Source organism: Rosa rugosa, chromosome 1 (assembly GCF_958449725.1).
Source record: "Rosa rugosa chromosome 1, drRosRugo1.1, whole genome shotgun sequence".
Lineage (NCBI taxonomy): Eukaryota > Viridiplantae > Streptophyta > Magnoliopsida > Rosales > Rosaceae > Rosa > Rosa rugosa.
The window spans coordinates 49,792,032-49,807,851 of record NC_084820.1 but is presented as its reverse complement, the minus strand read 5'-3'; the positions used below and the strand labels follow the sequence as shown (position 1 = coordinate 49,807,851).

The following is a 15,820-nucleotide window of genomic DNA, read 5'->3' as shown; positions in this document are numbered from 1 at the left end:
CATTTAATTTAATTTTTGTTTTTTATTTTGTTAATTGATTTTATTATCCCTATTGCTTATTTCTGATTCAAAGTATTTTAATATATAAGGGGTAAATGGTTCTGTGACTTTAACCTAGCCGCCTGCTGGGGTGAGAGAAGAGCACGACTTCTGCCTAGGCTTTTGAGAGTTTTTTCTCGTCCGGTGGCGCTCCAGCGTCAGTGCTGGCTCTGCCTCGCCGACGTTGTGACGCTGCCGGACGAGTATTGATGGTTATGGTCCTTTTGGCTTTGAGGCTGGCTATATTCGGGCTAGCCAGTGCCGGTCGGTGAGGTCTGGTCGTCGTTTTCTGCACTGAGCGACCGTGGGTACCGAATCAAGGACGACTGGTGATCCGGGCAGCGGTGATGGCGTCTTCAGAGGGGTTTCCGGTGGCGGCTTGAAGGTTGGGATCTATCAGTTGGACCCAAGTTTGGCTGTTTTGGTGTCTTTTCTGTGGCGGTGGCATCGCGGTGGTGGTGATCTTCCTTGATGCGGGCGGCAGTTCCTCGATCACGGTGAGTCGTGGTGGTGGGATCGTCGTTGTGTGCGTGTGGCAGATGCACAGGGAAGTGGAGGCTGGGCTGGGCAAGGCCAGGCTGGTTTGGGCCTTGGATATTGCTTTCTTTTGGGCCAGTTAGACTGTTGCATGAGTTTTTTCTTGTTTTTTTTTTATTTTAATAATTCCCTTTTTGGGTGCTATAGGCCTTGGCCTTGTATACCTTGTTTCTCTAGGACGTTACAATGTGCCCAAAGCTCAGTACTGATGTACACCATTTGGGTCTTAGGCGGATGTACTGTTTTTTGGTGTTGTAGCATCTTAGTGTTCAAGGCGCAGTAGTCTAGGCTAGTAGTCATTTTTATGTGCATTCAGTGCACTACTTGAGCAATGACTGTAATATGAGGGGTGTTTGTACCCTTCATGCTTGACCGAGTGAGGTCGTATGATTTTATATCAATGGATCAGTCTTCCGGTCCCCTAAAAAAAAAAAATATATATAAGGGGTAAATTGGTAAAAAAAATCGGTTATGGAAAGCAAACTCTCTTTTCTTAATAATAGTATAAATATATATATATATATATATATTTTTTTTTCTTGTAACTATTTTTCATAATATTAACTATTAATATTTTTTTTTTGTTCACCTCGGATCTTGAAAAGGTCACGAGTCACAACCATGGCGTTTTTTTTTTTTTTTTTTGAACGCAAGACGACCGACTATATTAATGTAAACAAGAGAGTTACATTAGGGACAGAGGAGTTCCTCTAGTATTGTGGGAACAGAACCACACCACGAAAGAATCAACCCTGTGCCTAGAGCACACTTGGCCAACTTATGAGCTAAAACATTAGCTTCCCGACCTACATGAGAAAATCGACAATTCTAGAGAATAGAGAGAGCATGAGAAATATCATCGACCACCCTACCAAACTCCGAAAATATCTTCCCCATCAGCTTGAATAGCATTAACTAACTGAAGGCAATCAGTTTCAAACACAACCGGAGCTAAACTAAACTGCTCCACCAAACGACAGGCAAGACGCCCAGCAAAAGCTTCGACCAAAGCAGGGGAAAGAGCTACACTTACCCTGGCACAAGCCCCAGCAACAATCCGGCTATCAACATCACGGACTACCACCCCCATACCACCTCTGTGAGCTGCTACATTGTTTCTACTGAAGAATACGGAACGGGAAGTGTGTGTGGATTATGATGGGGAGAGAGAGAGAGAGAGATAACACCGCATGTATAGTGGTTCACCTTGCTCTTGAGGCAAGGCTACGTCCACTTAGAGATTCTACTATGAGTGAGGTCAAGTGACCTTTGTAGTGATACAAGTATAGGGATCATGGATCCATCATCTCTAAGAAGGGGATGACTTCCCTTTATAGCTAAAGGAAGTCCCCATCTAGTTTACATTTCCGATGTGGGACACAACATACATATTGCTTCTCTTGAAGCCTCTTGGAGAGCATGGGAGGGTGGCCTCCCTACGAGGTACCGGCCGACCTCCACCATGACAACGTAGCTTGGGTGTCGGCCTACCGGATGCATGCCATAGGCGGGGCTAGCCATGTCGTGGGGCCCACCTATGAGGTCGTTGATTATGCTTGGCGGTATGTAATATAAGTGATATCAACAAGTCCCCCAAGTCCCCGAGTAAGAGGCGCTTCTTGGTTGGGGAGTTTAAATGTGATGCCGCCAAGTATGAGTGATGACCTCGTTGAACGCTATACCCATACTAGTCCCCCAACTCCGTAAGTAAGAAGGGACTCTACGGGTATGTTGGTGCCACGGGGCCCTCATCACGCTAGTACCTGCAAATAAGATAAGAGTGTACAAAATACATATTGACTGCGCTAGGGCAATCTAAGTGACATTTGAGTCAAATGCATCGAGGTGCATGAATGTTTATGTGAGATGCATGTTACACAATGTGTGTATGCACATATTATGCAATGTTTGACATACGACGTATAAGTCGAAAACGTATGTGATATGATAGTATAACGAAGTGCATATGATGCATAGATGTGTGATGAACACGATGACACATAATGATATGTAATGTTGTATGCACGTGATACATATGTGTTAGGATCGGGAGTGTTGTTACTCGCCGAGTCCCCCAAGTCACGCAGTTAGTGAAACGGGAATTCGGACTTAGATTACGGTAGACGAAGCCGGTAAGGCTAAGAATGAAGCTCCGGTATCGAAGTAACCATTGACAATACTAGCGAGACTATGGCGTGACCATGAGAGTCCCCCAAGTATAGGTTAGAGGAAGGAACTCTAACTTACTTAACCCGAACGTATAAGCCATAACCTGATTGTTTGGCTCATGTGTAACGGGAACGTAAGAGATGAGCTCGCTCATGTTGAGCGGGTGTGAGTTTTGTCCTATGGTCTTATTAATGGGATGTAAAAGAAATTTAATTGTTGCGATCAACAATAGGTGAAAGATTGCAATATTTCCATTAATAGACCATAACACGAAAGTATGAGCGTGAAACTCAATGATAGTCCCGGTCGGGTACTACCTCCACTTGTGATAAGTGGTATGAATAAGTCCCCCAAGTATAGAGAATGCTCGGGAGGTGAGATGACTCAAAAGCAAGGGACTGGACCTTGGCTTACCCCGCCTTCGGTACCAAGTGGGGCTTTCTGAGGGCTTGAGCCTATGGTACCCGAAAGGGTAGAATGAGGACTTGAGCCTCTGATACCCGGAAGGGTAGATTGAGGACTTGAGCCTCTGATACCCGGAAGGGTAGAATGAGGACTTGATGCCTCTCGTACCCGATGGGGTAGCATGAGGGCTTGATGCCTCTGATACCCGGAAGGGGTAGAGTGAGGGCTTGATGCCTCTCGTACCCGATGGGGTAGCATGAGGGCTTGATGCCTCTAGTACCCGATAGGGTAGCATGAGGGCTTGATGCCTCTCGTACCCGATGGGGTAGCATGAGGGCTTGATGCCTCTAATACCCGGAAGGGGTAGAGTGAGGGCTTGATGCCTTTAGTACCCGATAGGGTAGCATGAGGGCTTGATGCCTCTGATACCCGGAAGGGGTAGAGTGAGGGCTTGATGCCTCTAGTACCCGATAGGGTAGAGTGAGGGCTTGATGCCTCTAGTACCCGATGGGGTAGAGTGAGGGCTTGAGCCTCTGATACCCGGAAGGGTAGATTGAGGACTTGAGCCTCTGATACCCGGAAGGGTAGAATGAGGACTTGATGCCTCTCGTACCCGATGAGGTAGCATGAGGGCTTGATGCCTCTGATACCCGGAAGGGGTAGAGTGAGGGCTTGATGCCTCTCGTACCCGATGGGGTAGCATGAGGGCTTGATGCCTCTGATACCCGGAAGGGGTAGAGTGAGGGCTTGATGCCTTTAGTACCCGATAGGGTAGCATGAGGGCTTGATGCCTCTCGTACCCGATGGGGTAGCATGAGGGCTTGATGCCTCTCGTACCCGATGGGGTAGCATGAGGGCTTGATGCCTCTGATACCCGGAAGGGGTAGAGTGAGGGCTTGATGCCTTTAGCACCCGATAGGGTAGCATGAGGGCTTGATGCCTCTCGTACCCGATGGGGTAGCATGAGGGCTTGATGCCTTTGATACCCGGAAGGGTAAATGAGGACTTGTACAGCGTGGCCCGGTGGGGTCACGTGAGGGCTTGAGCCTCCTTAACCCAATGGGGTTGAATGAGGGCCTGTAGGCCTCCTTTACCCGGTGGCGTGGCCCCGGGTAGAATCAGAGATTGAGCCTTGTAACCCTATTGGGGTATCCGGTAGATTTCGCCTCCGGTACCCGGTGGCGTGGCCCCGGGAAGAATGATGGCATTGGCCTTGTAACCCCGTTGGGGTATCTCGCCGATTGGAGAGGATTTGAAGTGCCGCATGTTATGTCAGATCTATATATGTAGAAATATGTCGAGACTATCATATTTCGTAAGCATGCTTAGATTATAGAAATCGTTATTTGAAGCATGTTAAGCATTTGTATTAGCTCAAATTGAAAGAGCGTAAGTGAGAACTTACTTTTTTGCCGATTGGAGAAGTTTGAAAATTGGGATTGACCTGAATATCAAATCATGTTGGAGTTGTCCAAGCATGACGCTCCATGTGAGTAGATAATGACCATCAATAGTTTGCTAGGCATTGTCCGTGTAAGAGGGTACCCGGTTGGGTAAATATATTTCCTCGAAAATAAAATAAGTGATTAGCGACTTATCGATTTAGATTAGTTGGCTAATCTAAATATGATATGCTTGTATAATTTGCTCGCATTTTGAATGACTATTGCATGCATCATTGAAGTGGCAGAGTATAGTATTATGATTATGCAATAATGCATGTGTGGCCGAGTTAATTGGCAACATGCTGAGTCTAAGCAGAATTAATGTGTGTAGGCTTTAGAGCATAGCTACCTCCACATTTAAACCTTTAAACCCTTAATGGAAGAGTAAGTAGATACATGCTTAATTATACGGTGGCATGAATCCAAGTGAAAATTGCAGTTAAGCAATTGATGTGTGCGTGTTAACATTGTAATAAGAAGTTCATGCAGCCAGTAGCAATGAATAACGTGTTTGCCTGTTAACCTTGTGTTAGGCGAATAAATGCTCTTGACAAGCGGCAATAACAATCAAGTCATGTTATTTCACAAGTTGGCACGTGCTGTTTGTTGGTGTCAAGCTATTAGTGAACACAAAGTATGAACGTGCAGCAAGCTAGCAAGCTAGATTCGAGAACATAAGAACTGCATATGACAACGAAAAGGACTTAGCTCTTTTCTTCGAGGTGCTGCAGGTCCAAGTGAAGGCTCGCCGTGATGAGCAGCTCTTGGCTAGTTGGGATGCCTGCAAAGGGCCGTGAGGATACTGAACTGCTGGTGTTTGGTGTGCAGAGTGGATGTACTGGTTCCCAGAGCTAATCTTTTTTTTTTTTTTTTGATCCCGGAGTGTCTCTAATGCTTGAGAGAGCCTGGGTTGTTGAAGGAGGCCAGCGGGTACCAGAAATTATCTTCGGGTTAGGTCACTGAGAGGTGGTGAAGGCTGCCTAGTTTGATTACCAAGAGGTGAAGTCTCGGGTCGGGTCACATTTGTAATGAGTCACCGGGAAGAGGTAAGTGCGACTTTGACCGGGAACTGAAGGTGGTAGTTGAGTCGCCGACAGTTGTTGATTGATGAGCTTGGCCCGGTCGGGAACTAACTGGGTCGTACCAGATAGCAATGGGCATAGTCTTGCTTCTGATGCTCACGCAAGTTTGCAGGCAAATCCAGGAACTGTTGACGTTGTCCGGGAATCCATATGGGTTGATGAATTTGGCTAGGCTGATTTTGGAGTAGTCGGGTTTGTAGGTGTCGGGTGGACTCGTGGTGCCGGGAGCGACTTGGAGTCCCGGATAATAGTCATGGTGCCGGAAATTGATGGTATCGATGATGGGTCGTGTGTTACTCTGACGGGTCTGTGGGTGGATCCGGTGAGAGTTGCGGAGAGTTGAGGATGATGCCGGGTACTGAGAGCCATTTTTTTTTTTTAAAAACCCCGGACGAACATCTGATATACTCCCGGAGAGTAAGAGTGGGAGAGGGTCAGCGGGTACCGGAGAATGCTAAATCGTTGGGTTCCCACCGAGATCCTGTTTTTTTCTTTTTTTGGATGGTTTGCTGAATTGCTGCGGTATCTCGCCAGAGCTATTTGAAGTTACCGGTGGGTCACTGAGAGATGCTTCCAAGTTTTGTACCAGTGCCGAGACCAGCACCTGAGAGGTGGGTCGCCGGTAGATCGTCGCTGCTCGGAAGAGGCACCGGGAGGTTGGGGTGCTGGAAGCATTCAAGTTGGGTGCACGGGTGTACTAAGGAAATTGATCCTTGTTGATATTCAAGCAAGGGGTTGTCTCCGGGAAGAGGGTTCTGGACGAGCAACAAGTTGAGTTATCGAGAACAAGGTGCAGGTCTCGCCGAGCGGTGTTCTGGTCCACCGGGACCCGAGTTGGTTAATGAAGTGTGGGTAGGTCATGTGCCTGGGGTGGTGAAGCCTTCGGGTCTTGTAAATGAGAACGAGTAACCAGATTGAGGGTGCGGGTACCCGCTGATCCATGGGAGTCCCGGAGAAAAGTGAGGCTTGGGCTTGACTCCTTGTTGTCAACTGGATCTTGACTCCTTGATGGGTGGTGGTGTGGCCTTCATGTACCCGGATGGCTCGTGTACCCGGATGACTCCTCTGGGGCTTGGGTGAGGTTGAGGGTGGGGTGTCCTGCATGTACCCATGTACCCGGAAGCTCATGGTACCCGTACATGACCCTTGCTCAAGGTCGGAGGCTCGTACCCTAACTCCTAGGGACCCTCCTTCCAGCGCCAATGTTTCTACTGAAGAATACGGAACAGGAAGTGTGTGTGGATTATGATGGGGAGAGAGAGAGAGAGAGAGATAACACCGCATGTATAGTGGTTCACCTTGCTCTTGAGGCAAGGCTACGTCCACTTAGAGATTCTACTATGAGTGAGGTCAAGTGACCTTTGTAGTGATACAAGTATAGGGATCATGGATCCATCATCTCTAAGAAGGGGAGGACTTCCCTTTATAGCTAAAGGAAGTCCCCATCTAGTTTACATTTCCGATGTGGGACACAACATACATATTGCTTCTCTTGAAGCCTCTTGGAGAGCATGGGAGGGTGGCCTCCCTACGAGGTACCGGCCGACCTCCACCATGACAACGTAGCTCGGGTGTCGGCCTACCGGATGCATGCCATAGGCGGGGCTAGCCATGTCGTGGGGCCCACCTATGAGGTCGTTGATTATGCTTGGCGGTATGTAATATAAGTGATATCAACATACATCAAAAGCCCCATCCATATTAACCTTCAGCCAACCTGTTGGTGGTGGACTCCACGGTCGAGAACGACGTCCTCCCCTCGGAGCTTTAACAGAGAGAACCATTTTGACAGACTGAAATAGACTCATAGCCTGAAAATAAACCTGAGAAAGGGAGTGAAACTTGTTGCTCCATACTCTCTTATTCCGCTCTTTCCACACTGACCAAAGGAGAATCAATAGAAGAGAAAAATTCTCATGAGTAAGGGAAGAATTGCATGCCTGCAGCCAAAGCAGTAGGGAATCAGAGGGCATAACCGATAACACTCCTTGCAGCGAGGGCACCGTTGTGATCAAATCCCTTATAAAAGGACAGTCCACCATAATATGTGCTATAGACTGATCTTCCTCATTACAAAAATAACAACCGCCCACCAAAGGTACCCTCCTACCACGAAGCTGAGATAAAGTGGGTAATATGGACTGACAGACCTTCCATGCATGCACTTTGACCTTTCCAGGTACCTTTGCAGCCCAAACACACTTCCAAAAATTAGAGGGCGCAGATGAACCAGAGGCCTCCACCAAAGCAGAATGTAGTGAACTAAAGGCTAGATGATAGGCACTTTTAGTTGTAAATCGACCTTTAGGATCATAATGCCAGATAACTCAATCAGCCACCCTGTTACTACTTAAAGGCAATGAGAGAATGATCAAAGCGTCGTCAGGACTAAAAATAGTCTGCACCAATTCTTTATCCCACTCCCCATTCTGCATCAACTCACTAACCTGAGAGTAAGGTACATCATGGAAACGTAAGAGCCTGAATAGGTGAGGCCGAGGGATCCAGGGATCCTCCCAAATACGAACTGAAGATCCATCCCCTATCTGCCACCGTATACCCTTCTTGATAACCTCCATAGCACCAAAAATCCCACGCCAACAAGCAGAAGGAGATCGGGAACTCGGGGCTTGTAAAAAAGGAGTATTGGGAAAGTATCGCGCTTTGTACAACCGACTCACCAGAGAGTTCGGGTTCTTGAGTACACGCCAGCCTTGCTTAGCAAGTAATGCTAGATTATGGGCATGCAAATCTCGAAAACCCATTCCACCTTCATCTTTGGACAAACAGAGCTTCTCCCAAGACAACCAATGGATTTTCCGATTAGCATCCTTACTACCCCACCAAAATCTAGCACACATTTGATGCAAAGAATCACAAAAGTCTTTAGGAAGTAAGAAACAACTCATGAAATAAGATGGAAGAGACTGCGCCACTACCCTTATTAATAGATCCTTTCCAGCTCCACTAAGTAGCTTACCTTGCCAACCAGCAAGTTTCTTGCTCAGTTTCTCTTTAATATAGGCAAAAGACTCCGTCTTATGTCTACCCAAATATGTAGGCAGCCCTAGGTACTTCTCATGCTTCCCTTCTATCATTACACCCAACAAAGCTGCAAGGGCCACTTTATCATCCTCAGACACTCTCTTACTGAAAACAATACTGCTCTTAGTGAAATTAATCTGTTGACCCGACGCCAATTCATAATCCAACAACACCTCCTTTATATGATAACACTCAACAGAGCTTGCTTTACCAAAAAGCAGACTATCGTCTGCAAACAATAAGTGATGAATGGCCGGAGCCCCTTCGCAAACTTTAATACCAGACAGAGCTCCCACAGACGCCTTTCTTTCCAACAGAGCTGAGAACACTTCTGTACATAAAAGAAATAAGTACGGAGATAGAGGATCCCCCTGACGAAGACCCCTAGAAGGAACGAGATATCCCCGAGGTTGACCATTAATCAGGAAAGCATACCGGACTGTAGTAACACACTGCATAATAAGCCCTACCCAGGATTCATCAAACCCTAAACGCAACAGAACAGCTTCTAGGAACTTCCATTCCATCCGGTCATATGCTTTGCTCATATCAAGTTTCAAAGAAAACACTCATTCAGTACTGGAATAACAGTTATGAATATAATGAGAAACCTCATTGGCAATTAGAGTATTGTCTGTGATCAACCTTCCCGGTATGAAAGCACTCTGAAACGGAGAAATAATAACATCCAAAATTTTCTTCAACCTGTTCGCTATAACCTTTGAACAAATCTTGTAAATAACGTTACAGAGAGCAATTGGACGTAAGTCAGCAACGGACTCAGGATTCTTCACCTTTGGTATCAAGCAGATATGAGTGAAATTAATCTCACCCAATAACTGACCAGAAGTAAGAAAGCTCTGAACTGCAGAGACAACATCACTCCCCACGACATCCCAATACTTCTGAAAAAACAACGGAGGCATACCGTCCAGACCTGGAGCCTTAGTAGGATACATCTGAAAAAGAGCAGCCCTAATCTCCACCGCCGAATACGGAGCACAAAGATCTGCATTCATACTGGCAGTGACCCTCGGTTTTAAATCAACAGAAGCATGCATATGATTATAATCAACTCTCCCAGCCGAGAACATCTTGGAAAAGTAGTGCAGTACCACTCCCTCCATCCCTTCCACAGAGTCTTGCCATACACCCTCATGATCAAAAAGCCCAATCAACCTATTCTTAGCCCTACGATTAGAGGCTTTGCGGTGAAAGAACTTTGTATTCCGATCACCTTCAGTTAACCATGTAACCTTGGAACGTTGTTTCCAATAATCGTTCACCTCCTCCAGTAACCTATCCAACTTGGCATAGAGACTCACGCTCTCACCCTGATTCTCCACAGACAAGGGAGATTCAGAAAGAACTTGCAGTCGAGCCCGGAGCTGATCAATCTCACGTCCTCTGCAACCAAACACACTTCGCTGCCAGTTATTCAACGAGAGTCGAGTGTGCATGATTCTTTTTGACACTTGATACATAGGTCGCCCCAAAATCGGCTTGCACCATCCTTCCGCAACCACTTTCTGGCAATCCTGATGATAGACCCAGAAGCTTTCAAACCTGAATCTACGACCACAACCATGGCGTTTCTTTGTAACCTGTATTAGTTTCAAGATCTAAACATGTTTAATGTAATGCTTGCTACTAGCCAATAAAGTGAATTAGACGTTTATTAGCCAAAAAAGGAAATTAGTTTGGCTATTAGTCAAAAATATTCTCGAAAAGATAGAACTGCTGCAGGAGTTAGAGTTCTAGTGTGCCTCGTCCAAACGAGGTTACTTAAGCTAATTGTAACAGGGTTAACATATTCTCATGGATATCCTAGGAGTTAGAGTTCTAGTGTGCCTCGTCCAAACGAGGTTACTTAAGCTAATTGTAACAGGGTTAACATATTCTCATGGAAATCCTATCGGTATCTTAGTTACTATGTAATAGGAATCTTTACTTGTACTCTAAACATATCATCTATCATCTATGTAATTCTCTATATATAGATGCTCCTATTATCAATGAAATACACCTCAATATTCTCCCAAATCATATTCTCAAGTTCACATAAAATGATTATTCTAAAAAAAAAAAGAAAAAAAAGTTCACATTAAATGATTATTTGGCACAAAAATGATATACATTTTCTTTTTGATCATGCTGTATTCTGAACAAGCTGCCTTGTTAATTTCCCCATTATCTCAATGAATCTTAATGATGTATAGTTAACAAAAAGAGTAAGAAGAAATTTTCATGTTAACCGTGGTGTAATGTTTTTAATCGTTAATGTTGTTTGCTAGTACAAGTAGAAAAAAAGATGACTGAAACCAAAAAAAGAAACATGATTTTGCAGTAAAGCTTTGCTATATTTGATCGAGATTTTGTCTTCGATTATCATATTAGAAATGTAAAACCAAGTTAGTAAAACAATTAAGCTCATATTATATTCTGTTAGCTAGGATCTGAAGTCAACTCTTGTTCTAAGTTTGGGCCTTTTTTTTCCAATCAAATCTGATCGTTTACACTAATGATAAGAATTTACAGAATTGGAAGTCTAGCGAAAGCCTATTAGCCTAACTTTGAATTGGGAAGATCACAATTTCTCCACTTCTTCTAATTCAGTATGTATGATATCCTAGTTCTTCGAAACTCTCAGCATGGGAGTTCGTGGATACTGATGAACTGTATTCTGGTGTTTCCTCTGTTCTTCTCTGTGCCCTTTTATGTGCTCGTTTCTGTGCTCTTGCTGCTTGTCTTTGTGCTCTCTTCTCTGAAGTCTTACGTATCTGTTTCCTCCATTTCATTTTCATCAATAAGTGTCTAGTCCATGTGACACCAAGAAAGAAAAAAACAGATCCCATGGTCCCTGCACATACAGATATCAGAACTTCAAGGGTCCAATTTTCTCCTTCACCACGTCCATGTGGTATGATTATCCATGAGGCTGCAATGTAAGCTGTGGCCATGAGTGACACTGCCACCCACAAGACTTTGTGAGCAACCACAAGTAGTTTCATCAGTGATTTTCGCCGGAAGGGAATGATGCTCACCAACACAATGACAATGCACATAGATATGAACAATGCCGCTGTGTTGCTTATTGTGAAGACCTTAAAAGCTGTTGTTCTGCCAACTGTTGACTGTCCTTTAAGCCATCCCTCCTGGTAGACACCACCAGGTGGGTTTATGCCAGCAGTAAAAGTAACTGAGGCAATCAAAACAGCAACTATTGTGATAGTGTTCCTAGTATTTTGCAATGCCTCTCTATATATCTCATATTGCCTAGTTTTATCCACTTTCCCTCTTGGCTTTTGAAGCAGCTGTGGATTCAAGACTGGGGAGCTCATACTTGTTCTATATGATTCTGAGCTAAAAAGAAAATCAGAATTCATTAAAACATCATGACTGGGATTCATCTTTGCTTGTACTGTAGCGAAGTTTTCCATTTGTTGATTGTTCCGAGCCATACGCCCCATGCCAATTTCACAATCAGATTGATCACTTCCTGGACGCGTGTTACATTCAAAAAGCCTTTCAAATTCTTGCTCCAGTGCAGCTCTAGGACTTTCTAATGTTGTTGTAGTCCCAGAATCAATCTCATCAACCTTTGGGGTTAAAGAGAATAGCTTAGTACTTGTTCTGCCACCAAAACTCTTCAACGTATGTCTAAGATCAGACGATATTCTTTGCTCGTCTAGGATTTCCAATGCTGTTTGACCTCTTTGGTTCCTACAATTAACATCTACTGCAGTATTGCGGATGATGTACTCTGATAACTGAAAATTTGACATAGTTTACGATCATGCAAAGTTGAAGGAGCTAAGATGACTGACCAATACTTTAAAAATAGAATAGAAAACTTACTCTAGTGTTCCCTGCAGAGACAGCAAGATGTAGGACTGTGTTACCCTGCTTGTCAGCCTGGTTGAGCAGGTTGGTGTGGTTATAATTTTTTGTCAAAGACGTAAACACATCATATCTGTTGAATCTTACAGAAAGATGAAACACAGTTTCTCCGTCTCCTGTGCGAAGTTCTAAGGATCTGGGAGAGCACAAAAGAAGTTCCTCAAGGATTTGGATTTGACCATTCATTGCAGCCAAGTGTGGTGGAGTGTAACGGTAGCGATTGAGTTCAAGAGAAAGGTTTGGATCGATCATCAAGAGTGTTTTTGTTATCTCTAACTGACCTTTCTCACAAGCCAAATGCAGCGGCAAATACCCATTGTTGTCAACCTTCCAAGCAAACCGGGGACATGCTTCCAAAATAGTCTTAACAATATCTGCAGGATTAATCGAAATACTAGTTCAGGTTATGACACAGAAGAGCAAGGCTCATGTAATAAACATATACAGAATAAACCCTACAGCTTACCGACATAGCCTTCTGCTATAGAAAAATGAAGAGGACTGAAAGCTTCATGTTGTTCAAAGTCTAAGACCCCTGGTTGGTTTGCCATGTACTTGACAACCTCAACATTCCCATAACTGCAAGCTATGAAGAAAGCAGTTTGCTCATGGTTAGGACTACAAGTCACGAATGGATTGGCCTCTAACAGCAGCTTCACAACACTGGTATTCCCTTGGCGACAAGCTTCGTGTAATGGAGTTTCTCCCTTAACGTTCCTAACAGAAACCAAGTCAGGAAGCAGCTTAATGATATAGGCAACCAGCTCAACATGCCCGAACCTTGCAGCAAGGTGTAACACTGAGTTTCCTGTTTCCTCAGTTTTCTGCAAGAGAGATCCTCCATTGTATCGGACCAAGTCCTTGAAAGTCCGTGTGTCATTTCTTGCAATTGCTTCAAATAGAGCTGGAATCATTTCTTCAAACTTTTAATTTTTTCTATATGGGAAAATTTAGAGTAGAGTCTATCTCACTTTACAATCAGTAATGGGGATGAATAGCAGCTTTATATAATACTCTGGGATTCGGCTTCTCTGCTAGAATTCATTTTGCTAGGATCTGCTTGGATAACACTCTCAGCTCGCCACGTGTTACTGGTTCAATCTAAGGGCTATAATGCTTACAACACAGAAAGTCTGAACTTCACTAACGATCTCCAAATAGTTCTTTAACGTCAGTGTTGAATCGAACAAGATCTCTACCCCTGGACTCCTCGCATCTCCCTCTCCCTCTTCGCCCAATTTCCTCCTTCCCCTCATCATCTAGTCGTGAACTGAAGCCGAGTCCGATCTCTCGACGTACTCCTCACTTAACTCTCAAGATTTTCCAGATGATGGGGAAGACTCATACCGTGGTGATGAATGATTTGACCTCAGAGTTCAATTTCTTCTTCTTTTTGCCATCTGTGGTGAAGCATATCACAGAATCGTGTAGATATTAGGCTTTGATAATGAACTATTTGATCCAGTTTTCAGCCGATCAAAGGGGCATTGAGTGGTCTTTAATGGAGAGTATGCCAACCACAGTGGCAGACGTCGAGGCAGAGCAAAGCGGAAGACTTGAGACGCTAAAGCGAATTCAGGGAGGGTTTCCTCTGCCGGCGAGAAGAAGCAAAATCGAACTGCAGGGGACTACATGTCCAATCCGGAGTAATCTCCCACTGTTTCTACGAAGAATCAAGCGCAATCCCCAGGAAGTAATTATTATTTCGTTGTTGGTACTCTGTTTGCTCGTGGGTCATTCTGTTGAGCTTTCATAAAAAAAAATTCTGAGAATATGATATATGCCCACAAGGTGTTTGATGGAATGCTTGAGAGAAATGTTATGTGGAAGTGATATATGCAGACCTGGGGGACAGAACTATTAATCCTCATGTTAGCGCGTCCCTGAGAGATTACCAGAAAATATCAATCCTCCTTGGTCAAGTGCAACGAACAGAGGTTTAACATTTGCCTAGCTCACGCTGGGAGGCACACTCACGTTCTGATGTCCAACACTAACACCAACGCTTGACTTGATTCATTCCAGACTTCAAAACTGTGGGGCACATATGGGGCAGAGAATATAAGCCAATTTTCACAGATTAAGATTTGTTAAAGTATCTTAATATCACTGGGCTAATACTAGTGGCCTTAAAAATTTTCTGAGTTCAAGAAGAATTTTTGAATGATGGTGGGCATCTCAGGTTGTTGACTCCAGTTACATACTTACATGAAGTCTCTAAATTAGATACGAAACGAGAATGTGAGTGCCATAGAGGAGTATGAACTCGCGAAGTGAAGCTACCAAGAAATTTTCAGAGTTTCCCCTCACAGTAGTCTGTTATATCACACTTTGCTTTGCATTCATGGCTGAAGCACTATTGGAAGACGATCTAGCTAAACCAGCAAGTGGCTTTAGTATATGCCAAATACAGTGGCTATAGTTGCAGGGGAGAAAGCATAATTGATTCACGTTAAAGGATCATTATTTCTTTTTGTCAAAGGAGTTGCATATGAAATAGTGAAGAGGTGATTTTTGGCTTTATGTGCTCAAAATGTGCCACACCTGGTGGTTATGTGTCGGCTAGCCAAGCTAGTGGCAGAAAGCCTCAATCAAAGTTATCATGCTCTTTGTTATTAAACAAGGATATTGCAGGCTTTGATAATGAACTATTTAATGGACAATGATTTTCCAGTTTTCTGCTCTATTTGATAATGAACTGTACAAGTTTTAGTTTTCTGCAGAAAGTTGCAGAACTTGAGTAATTTGACCATCAGTTTTTAGTTTTCTGCTCAATTTTTTGTGTATGTATGGGAGTTTTGGTTAGCCACTTTTGAGTTTCAAAGTGGAAGGAGGTAATCACTCTGTTGTGTAATTTGGTTAGCCACTTTTCTGCTCAATTTGTTGTGTAATTTGACCATTAGTAGCTTAACAAGGAGGCAATCACTTAAAACTGGAATTTTTGTTCTTCAAACCTGCTTCTTTGGTACACCAATTGACAAAGCTACTTACTTTACTTCAAGAAGCTTGAGAACTTTGAATAACATGGCTGGTCATTCACCAAGTTAAGATAAAAAATGAAATTCTCATATACTCTGCAGAATTTCTTCATACACAGAAACTTTTCATATTAATTCACTCCAAATTGGAGTCCTGCACAACCTTTTCATACATAGAAACTACAAGATGATGTTATTAATTGACTCCTCACCCCATAAC

General features: G+C 44.0%; 1 protein-coding gene across 1 annotated transcript; it reads right to left on the bottom strand.

Moving 5' to 3' along the window:
* Nucleotides 1-11,191: 11,191 nt before the first annotated feature.
* Nucleotides 11,192-13,577, bottom strand: LOC133740091 (ankyrin repeat-containing protein At2g01680-like). The gene is made up of 3 exons (XM_062167951.1): nt 13,089-13,577; nt 12,581-12,996; nt 11,192-12,492 (listed from the first exon to the last, which is right to left on the bottom strand). The coding sequence occupies exons 1-3, from the start codon at nt 13,534-13,536 to the stop codon at nt 11,335-11,337; spliced, it is 2,022 nt and encodes a 673-aa protein (XP_062023935.1). The 5' UTR covers nt 13,537-13,577; the 3' UTR covers nt 11,192-11,334.
* Nucleotides 13,578-15,820: the final 2,243 nt, after the last annotated feature.